The sequence below is a fragment of the Delphinus delphis genome, chromosome 15 (genome assembly GCF_949987515.2).
Source record: "Delphinus delphis chromosome 15, mDelDel1.2, whole genome shotgun sequence".
Taxonomy (NCBI): Eukaryota; Metazoa; Chordata; class Mammalia; order Artiodactyla; family Delphinidae; genus Delphinus; species Delphinus delphis.
This window is the reverse complement of record NC_082697.1, coordinates 49,854,967-49,878,237: the sequence shown is the minus strand read 5'-3', so window position 1 is coordinate 49,878,237 and position 23,271 is coordinate 49,854,967. Positions and strand designations below refer to the sequence as shown.

General features: G+C 59.6%; 2 protein-coding genes across 3 annotated transcripts in view; one reads left to right on the top strand and one right to left on the bottom strand.

Moving 5' to 3' along the window:
• The first annotated feature begins 10,230 nt into the window (after positions 1 to 10,230).
• Positions 10,231 to 11,560, top strand: LOC132438716 (tryptase-2-like). The gene is given in 5 exon segments (XM_060032980.1): positions 10,231 to 10,275; positions 10,442 to 10,629; positions 10,741 to 11,012; positions 11,159 to 11,322; positions 11,396 to 11,560. Coding segments are annotated over 5 exon segments (834 nt in total).
• A 2,047-nt stretch (positions 11,561 to 13,607) lies between these two features.
• Positions 13,608 to 23,271, bottom strand: part of CACNA1H (calcium voltage-gated channel subunit alpha1 H) — a 62,877-nt gene continuing 53,213 nt past the window's right edge. The window contains exons 23-34 of one of the 2 annotated variants that reach the window (XM_060031434.1): positions 23,077 to 23,166; positions 22,668 to 22,860; positions 22,046 to 22,063; positions 20,741 to 20,892; positions 19,809 to 19,918; positions 19,475 to 19,608; positions 19,207 to 19,277; positions 17,627 to 17,705; positions 16,760 to 16,881; positions 16,236 to 16,668; positions 15,964 to 16,121; positions 13,608 to 15,360 (exon numbers count right to left, since the gene is read on the bottom strand). In XM_060031434.1, the coding sequence (XP_059887417.1) occupies positions 14,365 to 15,360; positions 15,964 to 16,121; positions 16,236 to 16,668; positions 16,760 to 16,881; positions 17,627 to 17,705; positions 19,207 to 19,277; positions 19,475 to 19,608; positions 19,809 to 19,918; positions 20,741 to 20,892; positions 22,046 to 22,063; positions 22,668 to 22,860; positions 23,077 to 23,166 (2,556 nt within the window). In that variant the 3' untranslated portion in view covers positions 13,608 to 14,364. The remainder of the gene's footprint in view (positions 15,361 to 15,963; positions 16,122 to 16,235; positions 16,669 to 16,759; positions 16,882 to 17,626; positions 17,706 to 19,206; positions 19,278 to 19,474; positions 19,609 to 19,808; positions 19,919 to 20,740; positions 20,893 to 22,045; positions 22,064 to 22,667; positions 22,861 to 23,076; positions 23,167 to 23,271) is intronic. The other variant, XM_060031435.1, reaches the window with a different exon arrangement.

The window sequence follows — 23,271 nt, the reverse complement described above, 5'->3', positions numbered from 1 at the left end:
CAGCAGCCACTCTGCACGTGTTCTCAGGCTCTGAAGCTTCTGCTCAGTGGGAGCTTCTCTGTAATCATCTGCCTGTCCAGTTTGGGGACAGAGGTTTGCCCTGTGACCTAGATTCTCCCATGGGACTTCACTTGGCCTTCAGTTTGTTCTTCACTTTCTTGTTGTGAGGATGGAAATCATGACTTCCAAGCTCTTTATGTGTCAGAGCAGAAACCGGAAGTCTATAGATGTATATTTTTCTGAGATAACACTAATATACAACAGAATTCACAGACTGTGAGACTCCAGTTCAATGAAGTGTGACGATTGTAACACCTGTGTGACCACCACCCAAAACAAGACATATCACCTGGAAGGTTTCCTCACGTCTCCTTCTAGTCAAGACCCTCCTCCACCACCCTCAGAGGCAGCCGCTGTCATGATTTTTGTCACTGTGGGTTAGTTTTGCTGATTCTAATGCTGCACATGGAAGTGTCACATGTGCCGTGTGGATGTCCTCTGCTCAGCGGAACGATGCTGAGTTCCACCCAGGTGGCTGTGTGCATATGGAACTGACTCCGTTCTGTGGGTGAGAAGAACTCCATGGTACTGAAGATACTCTCCTGTTTTGTATAGAAGCTTCATTGTGTCAACACCCCCGTTTCACATAAACCCATCGTGAATTAAGTTTTGTGTCTGGTGTAAATGGGGCCCCAGTTTCACTTCTTCCCACACGCTTATCTTATCAGCCCAGCACCATTGATCGAAAAGGCCACCCGTTCCCCATTCAATATCAGTGACATCGTGGTCGTGAATCAAGTGGTCCTGCAGTTCTGGGATCTATATCTACTCTGTTCTGTTCCTTTTATCTTTGTGTGCATCCTTCCCCAATGCATGGTCTTGGTTATTACAGCTCTAGAGTATGTCTTGATGTTGGAGAGGATGAGTGAGCCATCTTTGTCTTTTTCCTCTAAATTTTCTTGGCTATCCCAGGTCCTTTCCCTTTTCATATTAACTTTTGAATCAGACTGTCAATCTCTGCAAGAGGTAGGGCCGCTGGCATATTGATTTGGATTGCATGAGGCTATAAATCAAAATGGATCTAATTGATATCTTAACAATCCAGAAACATGACACATCTCCCTTTAGGGCTCTTAAAATGTCTCTCGGCGACGTTTTGTACTTTTTGTTGTATTGACTTTGCACACCTTTCTTTAAATGTATCATTAGTGGGTTGTTTTTTTTTTAATTCTATAGGAAATTGTTTTGTGTTTTTTATTTTCCAATTACTGGTGGATGATATTTAGAAATACAGTAATTTTTGCATATTGATTTTGTGCCTCACAGCCTTGCTGAATTCACTTATTCTGGTGTTTGCAGAAGATTTTTGTTTTTCTATGTATGTGATCGTGTCACCCACAAGTAAAGTGGATTTATTTCTGCCGCGAGCTCAGCTCCGTCCGGAGTCCTGCAGTTTCCCGCGTGTTCACCAGAGGGAGCGCCTGGCTTGAAAAGCAGAGGCCCCGTAGCACCTGCCGGGCAGGGCTGGACAGATGCTGGGACAGGAGGGACTCGACGCCCGGCCACCCCTTACCTGCCCACTGGGTCGCGGTCGCAGAGTGGAGGTCCGACTGCAGCTGCGTCCCTGGCCTGGGACCTCCGAGGAGCAGGTGGCACTGCGCGTGGGCGTGGGAGGTGGACAGCTGGACCTGGAGTTCTGGGGTCTGCAGACTCTTCTACGTGTGACCTTGGCCTCAGTTCCCACGGGGAGAGGATGATGAGCTGGGCCGGACCCAGGGCTGCTGCAGTGGTTCTTCCTCCAGGCCCAGACTGTGGTCTGCGTCCTCCCTGCCAGGAAGGGTCATGGGTCAAGGGTCAGAGGGCGGGAGGGCAGGAGAGCCTGGGATGTGGGTCAGTTAGGGTGGCCAAAGCCCTCACTCAGTTCACCACACCACCTGCAGTCAGGTACTGGCCGACCAAAGGTCCTTCAGGTTGTCCTGGGGGCAGGGTGGGGTTAGGACCAGGATGCCAGGGAGTCAGGGAGTCCCCATCCTCTGCCTCGCATGCCTGGGCTCGCCTGGCATGCCTCCCCAGGCCGTGGGGACACAGCATGTCTGGCCAATTGGGGCTGCCCCCTGGGCCGGGTATTCCTGGCTGGTGGTCTCTGAGGGACAGTGGGGGAGGCTCTGGGGTAGGGGACAGGCTGTAGGGAAAGGGGGGCAGCAGCCCTGTGCTGTGGAGTTACCCAGATACAAGTCCACACATGGGACCCCAGGCACCGACTCACAGTGTGGATTGCACACTGAGCCCTTGGTGACTTACTACAAAGATGCAGTAACCATGAGAGTGTGGTATTAATGGAGGGTAATGTACAGATCAATAGAACAGTAGCCCAGAAAAAGACCCACACGTACATGGTCACTTGTTTTCAAGAGAGGGTAAGTGTGGCCTTCTTAACAAATGTTTCTGGAACAACTGTGTCACCTGTGTGGGAGAAGACAAGAGACTTGATGCTCGACCTGTAATTCATTCCAAATGGATCTTACACTTAAATGTAGAAATTAAAACTGTAAAACACCCAGAAGAAACCATAGCAGAAAATCCTCATGACCTGAAGGAAGGCAGAGGGGACTCAAAAAGCACTGAAAGAAACAAAAAATTGGTAAATGGGACTTTGCCAAAATTTAAAACTTACACTTAGAGTGACACTGTTAAGAAAATGAAAGTACAATCCCCTAACTGGAGAAAAATATCTGTAATGTACGTATCTGATAAAGGACTTGTATCCAGATTTAGAAAGAAAGGAGGGAGGGGAGAGAACTCTTACAACCCTCTGAGACAACACCCAACATGATTTAAATGGGCAACAGCTTGTGTAGATACTTCCTCAAAGATGAGCCACAACCAAGAAACACCTGCTCACCCATCGGGAAAGTGCAGATGGAAGGAGACGCTGCCACACACCCTCTGAAATGCTGGAAAGTCACGGGCTCTGCCCACAGTCTCCCCCACCTTCCTCTGAGCCGTGCAGTCCAAAGCCTGGGCTGGGCAGATTCGGGTGGGAGTTGTGCTCGCCCGAGAGGGGGTCATGCTGCAGAGAAGAGGCGAGGGTGCTGCTGAGCGAAAAGGCTTGTGCTCGGGAGAGAGTAACGGGTGGGAGATGGTGACACGTGAGCACTACCCAAACAAGTTGAGGGATTAGGGACTGGAACCGGGTTTCACCTGCCAGAGAGGGCTGCCGGCAGGTGAGGGGATTGCAGTAAACCCCGCAGTGTGGAACTGGGACTGGGGAGAGCTGGTGGTTTCAATATAGATACTGAACTGTAGATGTGAGGTGTGGGAGCCCATGTGTGCTCACGTGTCAGCCCGTGTGCGCATTCCCTAGCTATATCCCAGGAAACCCCAAGAGCCTCAGCGTCACCCATCACAAGGTTCGGTTTCTAAGCACCATTTGCCCCCGAGGCGCTGGGCTCCCTGGAGAAGTGACGGGAGGGGCCTGGAATCCTCTTGTTCAGGGAAACATTCAAAGAGAGCTGAGACCTCCACAAAAAGACTTGAACAGCACCGTTCACAGCAGCCCCATGTTCATGCGCCCAACAGGAAACAGCAAGAAGTCCCCCCGCAGGTGCGAGATGAACATCCTGAGGTGCAGTCCTGCTACCCAAGTGCAGACAAGGCAGGACAACCCACCGTTCACGAGTGTTTGGAACCACCTCCCTGGGCACCAGGTGCTGCCTGGGTCACCCTAGGACTGAGTGGGACCGTGAGACTAAGGGCTAAGGGGCCACACAGGGCATGCACTCTGTTGATGAAGTCAGTTCCCATGGGGTGTAGGGAGTAGTCTCCCCACTGCCGTCCAGGCTGGACGTGAGCAGCTGAGGGACGGGATGGGGACCCGAGGGAGCCAGCTTCTCGCCTGGGTGGGAGGTTCCAGATCAGCAGGGGTGGAGGCTGGAGTGACCCCTGTGCTGGTGCATCCAAGGTGGAGATGTGAGTCTGAAGTAGAGTGCAGCTTCACGTAGACGCAGGTGGATGCGTATAAAGTTACCATGGCTACGAGGATACACACCAGTCAGTATACACACAGCCTGGCTCTGTCAGCCATGGGGGCCTGAGGGCAATGACGCCCCAAGAGCAACGAGCACATCCTGTGCCTGGATCTGGGTCTCTAAGTCCTCCTGCAGTAAAGGGAAGTGGTCTCCTCGGAGAAATGATGCTGGGACCGATTCTGGGACTGAGGCAGGAAATACACCAAATGAGCCTGGAGACTCTGTCCCAGCCCACAGGGGCCCAGGGAGATGAGACAATTAAATGTCAAGTGGGGCCTGGACAGGGGGCCTAGGACAGACAGAGGACACTAGGGGAAAAGTAAGGAAATGTGAATAAACTATGGACTTTAGTTAAGTAATGCATCATATTGGTTCATCATTTTAACAAATGACTCATACCAATGGAAGATGTTAACAAGAGAGGAAGGGACTTCCCTGGTGGTCCAGCGGTTAAGACTCCACGCTCCTAGGGGGCCTGGTTTCAATCCTTGGTCAGGGAACTACTAGATCCCACAGGCATGCCACAACTAAGAGTTCGCATGCCACAACTAAGGAGCCCTTGAGCTGCAACTAAAGAGCCTGCCTGCTGCAACTAAGACCCAGCAAAACCAAATAAAACAAAACAAAACAAGAGAGGAGCTTGGATGAGGAATACACGGGTGCATCTACACTAACGTTGAAATTTTTCTATAAATCTAAACTTGTTCTAAAAAATTACATTAAAAAAAAAGAAATACAGAATACAGTTTGAGGCCCAGACTGAGCCCAGTGGAGATAGCTCAGGCCCTGTGACTGGAGTCTCTGTGCCAGCTCGCCCCCCTGCCCAGTGTCCCTGTCCCCAGGTCCCGTGGTCTCCATCAGTCAGGCACAGCATCAGCTGCCCAGCTGCCCTTCCTAACCGTCCTCTGTGCGGCCAGGGCCTGATGACAGAGCTGATTAGGGCCTCTGGGAGGGGCCGGGACTTTCCTGCCCCTCCCTCCTTCCTGCCCCAGCTCCCAGCCCGGCTCCTAAGCACACGCTTGTGGGTCCCTCTGAGATCTTCTAGGTCAGCCACCCCCTCTTAGGTGGGGGAAAACTGAATCCCGGGGTAGGGTGGAGAACTACCTGATGATCCACAGGGTGGGGGAGGGGGGCACAGACTTGTCTCCTTCCCGCCAGCACCAGGCCTGGAGCCGCGGCTAAAAAGCGCATGCTCCACGTTTGACCCGGTGACAAATACGCATAAGGATGACAGTGACACCACTTCTGTGTACGGGGCCTGCGCTGAGCCTGTGAGGACCACACACCTGAGAGGGTGGCCTTGGGGGAGGAGACCTGTCCCCATCAGCCAGGCACAGGGTGGGGGAGGGCGGAATCGGAGCCCAGGCTGCCCCTCCTAGGGCCCAGGAGGCCTGGGGTCACCCTGTGTGGAGGGCGGAGGCAGGTCTGGAAAGACCCAGGTCCTCTGACTCTGGGACCCCCAGGGCCATCCCTGGGTCCCACTTCAGGGCCCTCACCTATCCCAGCTCAATTCACTCCAGCACTGGGGACCCCACTCCCCACCTGCACCCCATCGCATATGTGGGGGGCAAAAGGATGGCCCCTCCAAGATGTCCTCATCCTAATGCCCGGAACCTGTGATCCTGCCAGTTTACAGGGCTTCGCAGATGTGTTTCTGGTGATGAGATGGGAGGTTACCCTGGGTTACCTGATGGGCCCAATGTCATCATGTGAGTCCTTAAAAATCACAGGCTCTTCCCCAGCTGTGGTCAGAGGAGCCAGGAAGAAGGCTGCAGTGTCAGAGAGCTGCACCACGTGGCTTTGAAGATGGCAGAGGAGCCAGGAGCCCAGGAACGCAGTGCCTCCAGAGGCTGCAAAAGTGAGGAGACAGATTCTCCCCTGGAGCCGCCAGGAAGAGCACAACCTGCCGACACTTGACTTTAGCCCAGGAGACCCATGTCAGACACGTGACCTCCAGAACCATAGGGTAATAAATGTGTCGGTACACGACAAAGTTTGGTAACTCCTTCCAGAGGCCATGGAAAACGAGCACACCACACTTCCCCACAAGGCTTCCTACCTGCAGGGCTCAGGCCTGCTGCCTGGAAGAAACGCCACAGGCACCCATGATCCGCTGTGTAATCTGGGTGGGGTGGGGGAGGTGGCAGCACAAACTGAAAATGCAGGGCCCCTTGTTAAAAAATTATTCCAGATCCCAAAACGGTGACAGCAGAGCAGTGAGTGGGCACGAGGCCTTCTGAGTGTGGGGCTCCAGGTGGTGGCACAGCCCACGGGCCAATGAGGCCATCCTGGCACTGTTGTGTGGTCCCCTGGACGTGGTCTCTGAGACATGGTGCTGTTTCTGTCCCCATTTGAAGGCAAGCAGGCGGAGGCACAGGGAGGGGCATCCTGGCCCCAGCGATGCCCTCCTGGCCTGGGGCGGTCTCCTGCAGCCCATAAGCCCGGGGCCCCGGAGTGCAGGGCCCTGAGCACCCAGGTGCCATCCCCTAGGGAGGATGCTGGTTCAGCTTGGCCCTTCTCTGGGGTAGAAGCGCCCCCGAGCCCTGCCGCCCCTTTCCAAGGCCCAGGGTGCCCCCGACATAGAGAACCCACAAAGTGGGGGCGCTGCTTGCCTCAGATCTTGCTCCAGTTAGGAGCTTCCTCCGGGAGGCCACCATCTGCCCATCCTCGGGGGGAGCAGCCTGACGCCGGGAGGGGGGCTGGGGCTGGGACTGTGCCATGACCCTCTCCTTCTCCCTCCCCCAGGCTGCATCCTGCTGTGACTCGGTCTCTACTGAGTGACCCTGGGATCCGCCAGGGCAACAGCAGCCTCTTCCAGCCACAGAATAGCTGCAAGGGCTCGCTCAGGATGGGGAACCCCGGGGCCCTCAGCACCCACCTTGCCCGATGGACCCTGGCCCTCCCTACTCTTTGTCCCAACGTTCCGGGAGCCCATCTGCAGGGACCTTTGTCTCCAGCCCTCAGCACCCCAGGCTCTTTCTCCTGCCACCACCCCCTGCAGTGACTGATCCCCCTCCATCTGGCTGGGCAGGGTCCTGGTGGTAAGATCCATCAAGGACCATCTGCACAGAGGCGGATCCTGAGAGAGCAGAGCCCTGGGGCCTGAGTTTGGTTGGGGTCTGTGAGGGCACAGGGCCAAGAAGGAGGGCAGGAGGGGTCTGGAGAGGGCCAGGTGCCCCTCCCCCTGCCCTGTGGTCACCCTCAAAGGCCTGCCAGCAGCGGGAGCATCAGCGTGCTCGCCTGGTCACTCCGAGGCCCTCACGTTCTCCCACCAAACTGTGCAGCCATGGCTGTCAGTGGGCGCGTTCCGATCCAGATGAGAGGATGCTGCAGGAGACGCAGCCAGTGTGGAGGGGGGGCAGGGGGTAGATTTAGAGCCTAGGCCTGGGATCCTGGTGTGGCAGGAGCTTGCCTTCAAGACTAGACAGGGGGGACTTCCCTGGTGGTGCAATGGTTAAGAATCTGCCTGCCAATGCAGGGGACACAGGTTCGAGCCCTGGTCCGGGAAGATCCCACATGCCGCAGAACAACTAAGCCCGTGTGCCACAACTACTGAGCCTGCGCTCTAGAGGCTGCGAGCCACAACTACTGAGCCCATGTGCCACAACTACTGAAACCCACACACCTAGAGCCCGTGCTCCGCAACAAGAGAAGCCACTGCAATGAGAAGCTTGCACACTGCAATGAAGAGTAGCCCCCGCTCGTCGCAACTAGAGAAAGCCCACACGCAGCAATGAAGACCCAACACAGCCAACAATAAATAAACTTATTAAAAAAAAAAGACTAGATGGGGGTTGAGCACGCAGAGAATGAATTCATGTGCTGGCTTCTGCCTGGGGACCTCAGACACTCAAAAGAGCATCACTCTCACCATTAAAAGAAAACAAAAAGTCAGACAAACTGCAAGCTCACAGCTTTTCTTGAAGTCTCAGGAACTGGGGCTGCAGGGCAAACAACCAACCTGAAATCCAAGGCAAGAGAGAGACAGCACGGGGCTCGCTCTCTGGGAAGTGACAAAGAAGAACCCACGAGCCCAAGAGCTGGCTCTTTGAAAAGAAGCAAAGTGGATTAAACGTCATCCAGACTATACTAGAAAAACAGAGAGAAGACACAAACCCCAATGCCCGGAAGGAAAGAGGGGCGTCATTGCAGACCTGCGACATGTCCAACCAATAATGAACATTGTCAATAATCCGTACCCAGAAATTTGAATTGAACTAAGTCATTGAGAGATACAAACTACCACAAAAACACTTAAGAAGAAATAGATACACTGAGTAGTCCTATGTCTATTTTTAAAATTGAATTTCTAGCCCCCCCCTCCCAACTGCCCAAACAAAACTTCAAACCCAGGTGGTTTCACTGGTAAATCTACCAAACATTTAAGGCAGAAATAACATCAAACCTACATAATTTATTCCAGAAAATAGAAGAGGAAGAAACGCTTCCCAAATGATTTGATAAGGTCAGGACTACTCTGTCTACCAAAATTAGACAAAGACGTTATAGAAAGGAAACTACAGACCAATATCCCTTATCAACATAGATACAAGAATTAAACAAAATATTAGCAAATTGAATGCAGAGAAATACAAGGGAGATAATACATCATGACCAAGAGGAGTTTTGATAAGAAAACCAAACAGAGACATTATAAGAAAAGAAAACCACAGACCAGCATCTGTCCTATAAAGAGACACCAAAATACTTAATACAATTTTAGCAAATTGAGTTCTTAAGAATATAAAAAGAATGACAGATCATGGCCAAGTACAATTCATTGCAGGAATATAAGGTTAGTTTAACATGTGAAAATCAATCAAGGTAACTCACCATATTAACAAACTAAAACAGCAAAAGTATTATCGCTTCCTTAGATGCAGAGAAAGAATTTTACAAAATTCAACACCCATTTGTGGCGAACAGAAATTCTCAGCAAACTAATCTCAACAGTGCGCTCTAGTTAAAATGCGCGGAACTGGAGAAAGCCTGAAATAGACGTACACAAGGCCAGGTGATTTGTGAGAAAGATGACAAGGTAATTCAGTGGGTAAAAGGATGGTTTTTTTCAAAAATGTGTTAAAACAGCTAGACACCTTGATGGGAAAATCAGAGCCTGGGTCTGACCTAATATCATACACAACTCAGAGACTCAGAGATGTCCACAGCCAGACAGAGCATTGCTCACACCCCAGACAAACTGCAAATCAACACACTTTCTTGATCCCATTAGAGACCCGAGGTTACAGGGCAAACAGCTGACACAAAATCTGGAGGGGGCAGGGCTGAGCACTTGGTCACCTGGGACGGATTCTGCTATAGCCAGGGACAGGCGGGCCCCAGAGCCAGGTTGGTGTCCTGGGTGGGGACAGGGCAAGGCTCCCTTAGGGCACAGGAGGAGCCACTTGGGTGGCGGTGTCGGGGGAAGCAGGGGCCCAGGATGCCGTAGGGTGAGGAGGTGGGCTGGAGGCCCTGGGTGACGAGCAGGCCCAGGGGAGAGTAAGGAAGTGGGGTCGATGGATGGACAGGGACAGTGGTGCTGGGTCTGGTGGGGAGTGTCCAGCGAAGGCTGGCACTGGCCTCTCCTGTCATCTCCCCTTTACTTCCCTCTGCCTGTCCCTCTGCTGATGGCACTCAGATCCCCAGATAATAAGTTTCCACTGATGGCAGAGTTAACTGCTCAGATAACACCCAGAGATGGACGTTATTTGACCTCACTGAGGAATCGGTTCTGCCATCGCAGGGTGGGGGGCAGGGATGTGTGGCAGGGCCCCTTCCTGGCCAGAGGGACTCAGGCACTGAGTCTGAGTCATCCACTTCCTCCCTCTGGGTTGGATGACCAGCATCCCTCCCCTGACCCTGTCCTGCTCTGTGAGGATAAGAGGCAGGGAGAGAGGGCTGGGCAAAAGCAGCTGGGCCCACCGAGGTGAGAACCCCCAGCGGGACCCCAACATCTGGGTGTCACTGTGGAGCAGGGTGGCCGAGCCTCAGATCCGGAGCACTGAGGCCCCAGACCCCCTGGCCTGGACAGAGCCCCTGATCACCAGGGGCCCCGACTCCACCTCCACCCCACACCCTGCACCCCATACCCTGCAGACCCCACAGCCTGCAGACCCCGCACCCCACACACACCCCACCCCACAGAACCCAAACCCCACAGACCCCCAGCCAAGCTCCAGCTGCCCCTCCGCGCTCCTTCCAGATGCTCCATCTGCTGGTGCTGGCGCTGACCCTCCTGGTGAGCCTGGTCCATGCGGCCGCTGGTGAGTCCTGACCCTGGGCCCGTTCTGTCTCTGTCCCCTCACCCCACCCCCACAAGCCCAGGGATGGGTGGGTGGGTTCAGAGAAGCCCAGGGTGGTGCTGGCACAGGGAAGGGCTGAGCCCGATGGCTGGGTCGTGTCGTGTCCTGAAGGCACTTCCTGCCCCAGCCCCAGACCAGGCCCTGCAGCGAGCAGGCATCGTAGGGGGACGGGAGGCCCCTGGGAGCAAGTGGCCCTGGCAGGTGAGCCTGAGATTCAGCACCCAGTACTGGAAACACATCTGCGGGGGCTCCCTGATCCACCCCTGGTGGGTGCTGACCGCGGCCCACTGCGTCGGACCGTGAGTCTCCACAGGGCCGGGCGGGTAGGGGTGGGCCTGGGGCTCTACTCACGCTCCTGGGTGTCCCGGAGGTGGCTCAGCCCCTGAGTAGGTGGCCCTCTCTCTCCCCAGGCAAGTCCAAGACCCCACAGTCCTCAGGGTGCAGCTGCGGGAGCAGCACCTCTATTACCAGGACGAGCTGTTGCCCATCAGAAGGGTCATCCCCCACCCCAACTACTACATAGTTGAGAACGGGGCAGACATCGCTCTGCTGGAGCTTGGGGACCCCGTGAACATCTCCAGCCACGTCCATCCGGTCACCCTGCCCCCTGCCTCCGAGACCTTTCGCCCGGGGACTCGGTGCTGGGTGACAGGCTGGGGCAACTTGCACAGGGGACATGAGTGTCAGGGACCGCTGGAGGGGGACTTGGGCACATCGCGGCTCCACCACCTGGGGTTTCCTCTGGGGAACAGGGTCCCAACCGGCCGGCTCAGGGCGGTGATCCCACACTCTCCTGATGCAGCATCCTTCCTCTCCTCTCACCCCCAGAACCCCTGCCACCGCCATTTCCCCTGAAGCAGGTGAAGGTCCCCGTCGTGGAAAACAGCATCTGTGACATGAAATACCACACTGGCCTGTACACAGGGAACAACATCCCGATCGTCCGGGACGACATGCTCTGTGCCGGGAATAGCAAGAGGGACTCCTGCCAGGTGGGTCTCGCGTCCCCCTGCAGCCCCCAGCCGCCCAGGCCTCACAGCCACCGCTGACCCCTCCCCTCCCCAGGGCGACTCCGGAGGGCCCCTGGTCTGCAAGGTGAATGGCACCTGGCTGCAGGCGGGTGTGGTCAGCTGGGGCGACGGCTGTGCTCAGCCCAACCGGCCAGGCATCTACACCCGCATCACGCACTACTTGGACTGGATCCACCAGTACGTCCCCGAGGAGCCCTGAGCCCGGTCCCCAGGGTTGCCACCTGGATCAGCGGAGAAGCCAGTCCCCTCCTGTCCCCACACCGCTGCTTCCTGCTGAGGCGGCATCCTTCCCCACCTTCCCTGGCCCCCTGCCCTGAGCACCCCCTGTTGACGCCCCTGCCCCGAGCCCAGGGAGCGGGCAGTGGGCACTAACGCTCATTAAAGATCATGAAAAGCAGATGTGGTCATCGCTGTGTTTCTGGCTGTGGGTGTCGCTGAGGGAGAGGGAAGGGTCCAGGGCCCAGCCAGGTGCAGCCACCCTCTCTGTGGGTCCCCGGTCCCTGAGCAAATGCCTTGCTGTGGGGATGGCCCTCACCCTGCCCCTTGTGCCCGGGGCTGACTTCTCTGCACACTGGCTTGTGTCTCTTTTTGGTGAGTGGCATCGTGGTTTCGGGACAGATAAAGAAACACGGGCCATTTAGATGATTCTCAGGGCACCAGGTACCCAGCAATGGGGTCAAGGGCCGGAGCATCACCACCCTCAGCCAGGTCCCTCCATTTTGCTTTTGCAGCCTGTCCCCTCCCCCAGCGCCACCCTACCCATCCCAAGACCAACAACCAGGACTACCCAGCCCAGGGGATGGCCCCCGGGGAGGGCTGGCAGGCAATCCCTGGCATGCGAGGCTGAGGATGGGGACTCCCCGACTCCCTCTGCCTCCAGGATGACCTGGAGGGCCTCTAGTTGGCCAGGGGCCAGGTCTTGACTGCAGGCGGTGTGGTGAACTGGATAGGGGCTGTGCTCCGCATCCTTGTTTCTACACAGAAACTAGTCAACTGTCCCATCCTCCTGCCCTCTAACCCTTGACCTATGACCCCTCTCCGGCAGGGAGATTGCAGGCCAGAGGCTGGGCCTGGGGGAAGAACCACTGCCGCAGCCCTGGGTCCGGCCCAGGTCAGCATATTCTCCCTGTGGGAACTGAGGCCAAGGTCACATGCAGGAGAGTCTGCAGACCCCATCACTCCAGGTCCAGCTGTGCCCCGCCCCGAAGCCCACACCAGGGCCGCCCACTCTGGGAAGCCCTGCAGTTCCAAGAGCCTCCACCAGAGGGAGCCCTGGCACCTCCTGTGAGGGGCTGGGCAGGTGGGGAGTGGGGGAGGGGCTGGGCAGGTGGGGAGTGGGGGAGGGGCTGGGCAGGTGGGGAGTGGGGGAGGGGCTGGGCAGGTGGGGAGTGGGGGAGGGGCTGGGTGCAGCCCTGGGCCCTATGCTGGGGACTCACTGCCCACCCGTGTCAGAGCAAATAGGCCCCGGCCTCAGCCAGGTAGAGCCCTGGATGGCACCTCCCACCACCTAGCCCAGCCCAGAGGCAGCTGAAGAGCGTCAGGGGCCTGCCGTCCCAGTGTCGCTGGGCTCCTGCTTTGCTGCATGGAGAGAAGGGCTTGGACCCTAACCTGAAGCCAGCTCTGCGTTGGGTACAGCCCCCCATTGTGTTCACAGCCACGGTCTGTGAACTTGTGGAGGATCACAAGTTCTATCCTGACCCAGCCCCCTTCTGTACCTGCTCTCACGGGGAAGGGGTGACTGGGGGTCTGTGCACTAGGGCTGCGGCCGAGAAGCCAGCAAGGCGTGGGGCGGGTCTAGGGTCAGAGCCTTCAGGTAGGGAGACAGCAGAGAGGGGGGTGGCCCCTGCAACCCCAGGTGACTGCCCAGCTGGGAAGCGCTCCCACGGGGGCCTGCCCCCTGCTCCCACAGCACCCATTCCTGCTGGAAGCCCTGGCAGAAACTTGTTCCTAATTGGATCAGTCCTTGTTTCTCCAGTGTGTGAATGATATCACATGGTTCTGGCTGCCAAGATGAGCTCTACTTTTCCAGGGAAGGAGGGCTTTCTATCTGCGATCTGCCCAAGTGGCGGGGGGGGAGCCTGCAGGAGGGCTTTGTGGAGCCCCGTGCCGCTGCTGGTGGTGGAGGCATCACCCAGGTTGGCCCTCACCAAGGCCATGGGCTTGCCACCTACCCACGTGAGGGACCGATTCTGACAGTGGAAATCCAACGCATTTCTTAAATAAGTTAATATTTATTCCACTCTGCTTTGCCCCCCTCCCCTCCCCTTGGCTTGAGAAGCCGAGTTTTCTGCATCGGATTATTGCAAATGTTTAACCTGAATTTATAACAGAAACAAAATGAAACAAGGGGGCATCAGCTGAAACTCTCGGCCCAAGCCCCACGGGCAGTGAGGGTCTTATTGCATGGTCCCCACTCCCTGGTGACCAGCTGTTTCCCAGAGACCGGAGTCAAGAGCATTCTCCGGAATCCTGAGGGGGACAGAACGGTGGGCAGTGGGTATTGGAGGGGGGATGAGACAGCAATGAGCAGTGGAGACAAATGGATGAGAACTCAAACTGTGAGCAACGTGAAGCGTGACCACGGTGGCCTTGGGGATGAAGCTGGAGGGCATAAATGGCCCTAAGCATGTATAAAAATAAGCGGATGTGAGAATGGGGCTCTGCTAGGTGGCCTCTGCCTTTCTACTTTTGGTGTTCTCTGGTCCTTGTCCCTTGGACATAGCTCTCGTTATGGGACTGCTGACCAGGCTACTGGCACGGCCTGGGACCATGGCAGCAGACTCGGAAATCCCCAACTTTAACTGAGGCTTCGGGCTGTGGGCTCCCCCTGCTCCACTTCGCCCACAATTGCATCTGCCTCCTTCTCCCTGTTATGACATCCTTCCGGCACCTTTGCCTTCAGTGGGGCCGGACCCAGGGTCCACGTGTAACCCTGCCTGGGCCACCACCCTGCTGGGTGCACCCCAACCCCAGTGCCAAAGCCTGTGGGCACTGCACCCCGAGCTACACGGGCTTGTCCACACTGTCACCCAGGACTGGGGTGGACCCCTTCTTCAGTGGGCTCTCAGGGACTGTGAGGTGCAGCCCCCACCCTTCCTCTGGGGGGTCTCCCGAGGCCACTGGAGGCTCCGTCTGCTGGGGTTCGGGAGGTGCCGTGATGCCTGAGGAGGAAGGTCTGGGTTCTGGGGCGACACCATGGCCACCATCCAAGAACAGGTCCCCCCTGGGGCCCCCCACATCCAGCGGCTCAAAGGCAAAGTTCGGGATGGTCAGGTGCTCCGTGCGGCAGGGGACCTGGACCCGCCGTTCCCCCTTGGCGGCAGTGTCCAACCCTGCACTGTCTGTGGGCTCCAGGGGGTCCCTGTGGGGCACAGCCTCGCAGGATGGGGTTCTCCGCCGCAGGGTGGTGCTACCGCCCTCCGCTGCAGGGGCCCGGGCCGCACCCTCGTCCTCCACGGGGGGCTCTATGGAGATGCAGGGGGGGCTCATCTTCTTCTTCCTGCGTGCCCCCAGGGCCAGCTCGGCCTCCAGGGCCCGGGTCTTCACCTCCCCGGCCTCTGGGCGGCTGTCCCCACAGCCCTGCTCCACGGAGGGCCGCCTCTGCTCGTCCGCCCAGCCTGGCTGGTCCAGGAAGCCCTGGGCATTGACACTGTAGAGCCTGTGCAGGTCTGGCTCACCGCCCACCACCCCACAGGCAGCAGGTGAGGCCGAGGGGCTGTGGGCAGAGCTGGTGATGTGGCTGACCTCCTCGTCAGCCGGGTCTGGGGCCTCAGCCTCCTCTGCGCCCAGGACCGGTGGCCGGCTGGAGATGTAGTTCTGTCCAAAAGTGTGCTTGCGGATGCGGATGCTGGTGGGCCGCGGGGAACAGGGTGGGGATCGCAAGGAGGGCCCCAGGGGCGCCTGCCTCACTGGGGTCTTCCCACCAGGCTCTCCCCAGCCCGGGCTGCTGTCCCTGGGACCATCGACCTGCCCTTCTAGGGACTCTGTGCAGACTACCTCCTGCAAAGACATGGAGTCATATGAGACCAGCCAGAGCCCAGGCAACAGGGACCCCACCCCCCACCACAGGCCAGGAAGACCTCGTGACCCCCAAGGCTATGGGCCAGGGTGAGATGGGGCTGCGAGACACTGGTGTGGAAGCACTGTCCCCCAACCCTAGTGTAGGGGCCCCCACCAACGCTGGCCATGCTGGGGAGGGGCCGTGATGAGCAGAGGGCTGGAGCCCAAGCTTCCATGGGCAGAATCTGCCATGGGCCTCTGGAGACCCGATGGGGCACAGAGCCAGGCTGCAACCACTGCCTGCCTGGCACCACCAGCTCAGCTTGACACCTCAAGGAGGGAGGAAGGGAGAGGGGCCGAAGTCTCAGGTGAGAGTGGTCTGTGGGTACATCCAGGCCCACAGGAAAGGTTGCTGGGGGGGCCTGAGGGAGGGCGAGGCTGCCGCCTGAGGGGACATGGGTCCCCATGGCCAGGTGGCATCATCACAGGCTCCAGGGACACAGCGCCTACTTCCCCAATGTCCCTGTCACTCATCCTTCAAAAGGGGAGGGAACCCCCACGGAGCCCCCAGGCCTCAGCTGCGGACCGGAAGTCTCCTCCTACCTGTGTGCAGAGCAGCCAGCTGAGACTAGGGGAGCGGGCTGCACCCAGAGGGGTCAGGGCACGGAGGGTGTCGCCGCCCCTGGCCGGGGAGGACATAGCCGACGGGACCTGGAGGGATGGGCAGGACTCCACAGGCGGCAAGTGGGCGGTGACTGGGCCTGGGGCAAGAAGGTGCCTGAAATGTGCATTCGCCGCTGGCCCCACCCCTGCCCCTGCCGGCCCTGGCCGGCCCCGCCCGCCCAGGTCCTGGCTGTCTCCACATGGGGCTGTACCCGAGGTGCCCGAGGCGCCCGCGTAGGTCTCCATCTCCACCTCCTGCAGCGGGTGGGGATGAGCGGCCGCAGCGGGTGCCACGGGCCGGAACATGTAGCTGTCGTTTGGCAGTGAGAGCATCCTGGACACAGACACCTTGCGCACGACCAGCAGGTTGGGGGCGTCCGGCGAGGCACCTGGGCTCGGCAGGGCCGTGGGCCTGGGGCGGGCAGAGGGCCCCTGCGCCATCTCCAGCTCGACCTCCGCGTCCAGCTCGGCATCCTCACGGGCCTCCTTGTTGCTCTCCTCCAGGTGCTTCATGAGCACGGCCACCACCACGTTGACCAGCACAAACTGGGCCACCAGCACGAAGGTGACGAAGTAGATGGGCGAGATGGCCGGCAGGTAGCTGAGGCAGTGCCTGTCCTCACGGGCACACTCCCGCAGCGTGTCCTGCGGGTGGAGGGCGGCGGGCAGGCTCCCACCTCCGTCTGCGGGGCCTCTCGTGGACTCCCACCGCCCCGCCCACCGCGTGGGCCGGTACCTTCATGATCCCGTTCCAGTTGTCCCCCGTGGACACGCGGAACAGTGTGAGGAAAGCCATGCCAAAGTTGGAGAAGGTGGCGTGTCTACTCAGGCCCTCGCAGGGGTTGTCCTCACTGCACTCTGCCGGGAGGGACCTGGTCAGCCCGCCTGTCGGGGCCAGTCCGCACACAGGCCCTGCCCTCCCACAGGGAGAAAGGCACGCTCCTCTGGGATGCAGGGTGGTGGCACAGCTCAGGGGCCCTGGCAGGTGGATGCCTTCAGCACAGGCCCAGCTCTGCATCAGCATGCCCCCCTTCTATTCTGAGAAGTAACAGGGCTGCCCTGGGCATGAGGCGGCCCAGATCCAGGTTGTGGGGCACTAGCTGCTGGGTCTGAGGAGCCCCTCTGGGCAGACCCTTGAACCCACTGAGCCTTCATTGACACCCAAAAGGAAGGGTGCTCCCACAGGGTCTGGGCTGCCACGAAAGGTCCCCACGGACCCCTGCCCGGACTAGCCAGAGCCTCACGCCTGGGGGTCTGAGGAAATCCTTGGTGACAATTAAGGACTTGCTGCAGCATGTCCCCTGGGGACCAGGTGGAGTTCAGGTCACACCTGCGTGTGGGCACGTGCACTCACACTCATGTGCAGCTCTGTCCTCCTGGCCTGGGTATGAACACATGTGCGTGTCTGTGTGCACGTCATGCGTCTGTCACAGCACTTTCGCATGTGCCAAGTCACCTCACAGTGAAGGGCTGACAGGAGCAGGGGCCAGGGCCTCAGCTTGGCCAGCACCCGGAGCCATCCGCGGGCTGTGTGCTCACGCGTGATGCTGCGCCTTCTGGGACCCCGTGTCTGGAGTGTGGGCCACGGCGCGGCTGCACTCACCGAGCCTCCCAAACAGCTCCACTCCCAGGGCAGCATAGATAAAAAACAGGAGCATGAAAAGCAGGCCGAGGTTCCCTACCTACATAGGAGAGAAGCAGAATGAGGTCAGTGGGGCCTCAGTCTCATCCCACCCCCCTTTACCCAAGACCCGCCCAGCAGGGCATCAAGTTCCTGGGGACTGCCTTGAGCCCTGTTCTTAATCCATCCCTCTTGGCCTCGGAGCTCCTGTGGCCCCCAGGGCTCCCTGTCCTGCCTGGTGCCCAAGGCCCCTCTGCTGGCCTCTGCCCCTGCTCGGCTCCTCATGCCCACCCGGCACCCAGGGTGCTGCCTCCAGCTCCTCTGCTCCCCAGAACCTGGGAGGCCTCCCGAGGGCTCTGGTGGACTCTGTGCAGGGCCTGCCTCCAGCCTCAGGGTCCCCACCTCAAGGTGAAGGCTGAAGCTCTGCAGACAGTGAGGTCTGGTCTGACCCCTGCCCGAGGCTCTGCTGTGAACTTGCCGCCCACCCTCCCAGCGTCTGCTCACGCTCACTCTGGGCTATGGGGTGGGGGGGCGGCGCAGGGGCACCCTCACACGCCTCCTCACCCTGATGTGGCTGCTCCCCCTCTTCTCCAGCACCTGCTCCGGCCCCCAGAGGCATGGCACTGGGGCGTGGCCAGGCCCGGGTTTCCCATCCTCCACCCCCACCCCTTCCCGTCACTCCCACAGTCACTGGGCAGGCTGCAAGGAGAGCTGAGTATAACTCAGGTCTGAGGAATGCTGCTAAGGGGACCAGTGGGGGCCGGCTGAAGGTGGAGGGCGTGGAGGGCGGGGGGGTTAGTGGGCAGCTGGGGAGGCAGCTGGGTGGATAGAAACATGCTGGGCTGGTGGACAGACAGCTGGCCAGGAGGGCTGGATGCTGGACAGCTGGACACCTGGTAGATGGGTGGACAGACAGCTGTGTGAATGGATAGACAGACATATGGGTGGCTGGGTAGCTGGAAGGCTAGTTGAGAGGGCTAGATCCACGGCCAGATGGACATGTGGACGGATGGCTGGTCAGGTGGACTGGCAGAGGGACTGAGTACTGCACAGATGGGGAAATAAGACTTTCAGCTCAAGAGACCACAAAGGATCAGTGTGGTGGCTGTTGGGCACAGGACGCGAGGTCGCAGGGCCTGAACTGGCTCCAGAGGAGAGAGGCCTGTGGCCAACACCTGAGCCCTGGGTGTGGTCCTCCAAACTCGACAAGCACACCTTTGCCACAGGCTCTGCCCTCTGCCCAAATCCCACTGCGTCCAGAATTGCACTGGGGGATATGGGCACTGGGCATTGGTCTTCCCCAGAGAGACTAGACTGAGGCCCGGAAGGCAGGCAGCACGCCCCTCTCACAGCACAGCCCAGCAGCTCAGTTACTCCTTGCACCCGGCAGGGAGCGGGGTTGGTAACTGCAGTTGCCACGAGACGGGGCGACCAGGTGAACGAGTGCTGATTGACAGTGAGTGAGGCCCTCCCTGCAGCCTGTCCTCTTGGGGGTGTCTGTGATGCCCACCCTAGGAGCAGGGAAGCCAGACCCAGGCCCAGCCCCCGAGCTGCCGACCTACCTGGGGCAGCGCCTGAACCACTGTGTCCAGCAGGGCCCGCATACCCGTGGCCATCTTGAGCAGCTTCAGCACTAGGGCCGGGAGCCGAGCATTAGCGGGGAGGGGGTGGGGCCGGCCAGACCCGGACCACCCGTCCCCCCACTTCCCGTCACCAGCATGACGCACCAGTGCGGGTTGAGGAACGACACGGGGTAGGTGGACCCCTGAGCCCTGTCTACCGGCCCTCCTGACAGCCCGGAGACCCTGGCGGGACGGGCGGGCGGCCTACCGCGGGCGATGCGCAGCACGCGCATGATGCGGATAATGGTGGGGTTGATGGGCAGCGCCGCGTTCATCTCTATCTCCTCCAGTGTGATGCCCATGATGGACAGCAGGACGATGGCCAGGTCCAGCTGGTTCCACCTGGGCCGGGCGGGCAGGCATGATTCAGTGCTGGCCACTGCCTCTTCCCCAGCACCCCTAGCCCTTCAGAGCACCAGGAGTCCCCTCCCTGTCCCCTGGAAATGTCCTGGTGTCACCACAGGGCATCTTGCACCTCTACTCAGCACCGTCACCTGGGCAGGCCTCAGGCCACGGCTCTTTCCTGCCCCTGCTCCACACACCTGTCCTTGAAAAACCTCCGGAACCCAAACGCCACCAGCTTCAGCAGGGCCTCAAAGACGAAGACGATGGTGAACACATAATTGCAGTACTTGAGGGCCTCGTCCAGAGACTGGGGATGGAGTGTCAGGCTCCTGAGTGTCAGGCTCCCTGCCCGGCTGCCCCTTCCCACCCATCCTCCTGCCCCCTTGCAGCACTGGACGCCCCCCCGCCCCCGCCGCTCCCGCACCTGTGCCCTGTCCACCCTGCTCCATCTCTCTCCTCTGCTGACCTGGGCACCTCCTCAGATACGGGACAGGTCTCAGCTATTACTGGATGCAGGTCTGTGCTGGGCTGGGAAGGGCCGCCTGGATTTACGCTCGCGGCATTCTGGGGACAACTCTCAGGTGGGGGAACCTGCCCCTCGGAGCCCAGACTTCTGGCCTTGCCTGGACCAGAGCCACCCACAGCCCAGGGCAGGGGCCAGCCCTCCGGATGGGCTCAGCTTCAGCCAAAGAGTCAGAGGCTCTCTGCTGTTCTAGGAGGAGGGGGCGTCCCCGTCTTTAATGAAATGGTGGCGATGCGATCAGAGGACATCTCCCCCTCTCAGTCTGGCCTTTCCTGGACTGTGAAATCCACAGTCTGGGAAGCTGCTGGACTCGGGGACACTCCCTTAGCCAGCATTTTGGATGGGACTTCTCATGGGGTTGGGGAGGCCCTTGGGGCAGATGTGCCCTGGGAGTTTCCACTGGTTTTAAAGGAAGGAGGACCCTTTGTTCCAGCCACACATCCATGTACCCCATAAACCCCGGTGAGGGCTCAGGCACTGCTGCAGACCTGGGGCCCCCAGTTCTTAGTGTGGCACCACCTCACTGAGCAATGGACCCCACCCGCGGCCCTCCCCGCTGCAGGCCTAGAGGCAGGGTGGGTGGGGTATCCAGGCAGCGAACCCCACCTTGGGCTGGTTATAGTGCTCCATGGACATGGTGATGACGTTGACGCCGATGATGAAGGTGATGAAGAGGTCCAGATAGTGGCTGGTGCACAGAGAGTGGATGGAGCGACGCGTGGGTGAGTAGTCCGCATAGTAGGGCCGGCGCTGGGCCTCTGTGGGAAGAGGGCCATGGTGAGGGGGTGGGTGGGGTGGGGTGGGAGGGCTGCCTCCCAGGGGCTGGAGGGTAGAGGTGCTGGGGGAGGGCCCAGGCTCAGACGTGGGCCTCAGGGGCAGGTCACCCACTGACCTACTCCACCAAGAGGGCCCCAGCCCCAGGGCAGACCCCAGGAGTGGGCCTGGAAGCTGAGACCCCACCTGCGTCCTGCCGTGGGGCCCTGCCCAAACCCCGCCCTGCCGGGAGCTCCCAAGCCAGGGCCTGTGTGAGCTGGCATCAGGGTTCAGAGACACCTCAGTGATGAAGGGTGGGCAGATGGGAGCTTTCTGGGGGGCAGGGCAGAGTGGCTACCACACCCCCATCTTCCAGGCTGGGCATGTGCTGCCTCCTGGCCCCCAGGCCCAGAGTCCCTCCACTCCCTGTACTCCAGGAGGCCAGTGGGCAACTGCCTGCTGTCTGGAGTCTGCCCACTCTCTGGTACATCTGAGGTTGATGGCCATGACCTGGGTGGCGGGGGGAGGTTGTGCATCTCCCAGCAGGTCTGTCTGCACTAAATGCTCCATCTGCTCTAACTCTTTAGGGCAGATCAGTGCCCACTGAGCTCCCACTGGGTGAGCGCATAGCTGCCACCACTGCATAGGGGACCCACCTCGGCCACAGAAGCCCGTGGGCAGGGACCAGGTAGAGCGGGGGCCGACGGGAACCGACCCCTCCCTGGGGCCCGCATGCTCCTTGGTCTGGCATGCCGTCACTAGAAAGCTTGGCTCAGCTCTTGCAGCCAAAGGGGCCAGTGACCAGTTGGGCCAGGCCAGCATTGAGGACATGGAGTAGCCACCGGCCGGCAGGCTTCCCAGAGTGCAGCAGAGAAGCAGTCAGGCATGCAGGCCGGGCGGAGGAACACACACGAGCTTGAAGGCAGCAGCATGGACACCAGGCAGGCGAGCCAGCAACCCTTCCTCCCACTGGCGCCCGGCGCCCACCCCAGCCGTCCCGTGCCCACCCTGCGGTGGACCCCAGTGGGCTTGGCACCCGCCTGCGATGTCCACCCTTCCCTGTGGCAGTGGCAGAGGGATGGAGGTCAGGCCAGTCCGCAGCCCTGTGCAGTGGCCTGCAGAAGTGGGGGTTAAGGCATGCAGGGCGGGGGCAGGTACCTGGGTTGGGGAAAGTGCCTGGAAAGACAAGGAGATGGTCTGAGCTGGCCGCGGTGGGCAGGGCTAGGAGACTCCATGGGGTGGGCGGGCAGCTCAGCAGCCTCTCCTGGAAGAGGCCCTCTTTGCTCCCCAGCTGGGTGGGGTTTTCTAAGACCCTCTCTCTGTCTTGGATGGCTCTGCTTGCTCCCCCCACCGTGGCGTGAAAACTCATGGGGTGAACCTGCCCTTGCGGTGGTGGGGGGTGGGAACTGGGGCCTCATCCATCCCCTGTACCTCCTGGGAAGGGACCCCACCTCCTGCTGCAGCCATCCTTCTCTGAGGGCAAGAAGGGCAAGCGTGTAGAGTCACTCGGTGAGGCCGGAGTTGCGGGTGGGGCAAGGGGACTGGGGCCAGGTAGGGGGCTCTGGGGCCAGGCTGCTGAGCTGCTGCCTGCACAGCCCTGCGCCGAGCACAAGGGAGACCCGGGCTTAGGCCAGCAGCAGCCGGGTCTCAGAGCCACCCCTTGGCTGGTCCCCCGGTCCCCAGCCACCCTCCCACAGGCAAAAGGGGGGCCTCAGGCAGGTGGAAAAGGCTGGGGTGACGCGCAGGTACCGACCCGCCACCGCCACCGGGAGCGCCTTACTCCTGCGTTTCCTCTCCAGGCGCCGCTGTCGCTTCTCTTCCCGCCGCCGCGCCTCCTCGGCCTCCTGGTGCTGCCGGCACTTGTGGAAGTTCTCCACGACGACGCCCACGAACATGTTGAGCACAAAGAAGCTGACGATGAGCAGGAAGGAGATGAAGTAGAGCAGCATCCAGGGGTTGTGGTTGGGCACCGGCTGCGGCACAGGAGTGGCACGTGGGTGCCTGCCCACAAGGGCGCCCCTCCCGGGCATGGCCTCTGCCTGCAGGGTAGCTCTGACCCCCGACGTGGAACTCTCCAGAAGTTCTCAGAGGCCAAATGCGGCCTCTCGGGGGACATTCCCTGAGATGACCAAAGGACACGGGAAGAAAGGTCTGCTTGAAGGAGCAGGGCTGCCCACCGCCCACTGCACCTGCTGGTCTATGCCCACGGCGTCCAGCCCGTCGTACATGATGTTCACCCATCCGTCCTTGGATGAGAGCACGAACAGGGACATCAGCGCCTGCGAGGCCAGAGCAAGGTGGTTACTTCTGGACGTGGCCTCCTGCTGGGGAGACGCCCCAAAGGACCACACCCCCTACCACAGCCCCACGCACAGCAGACCCAC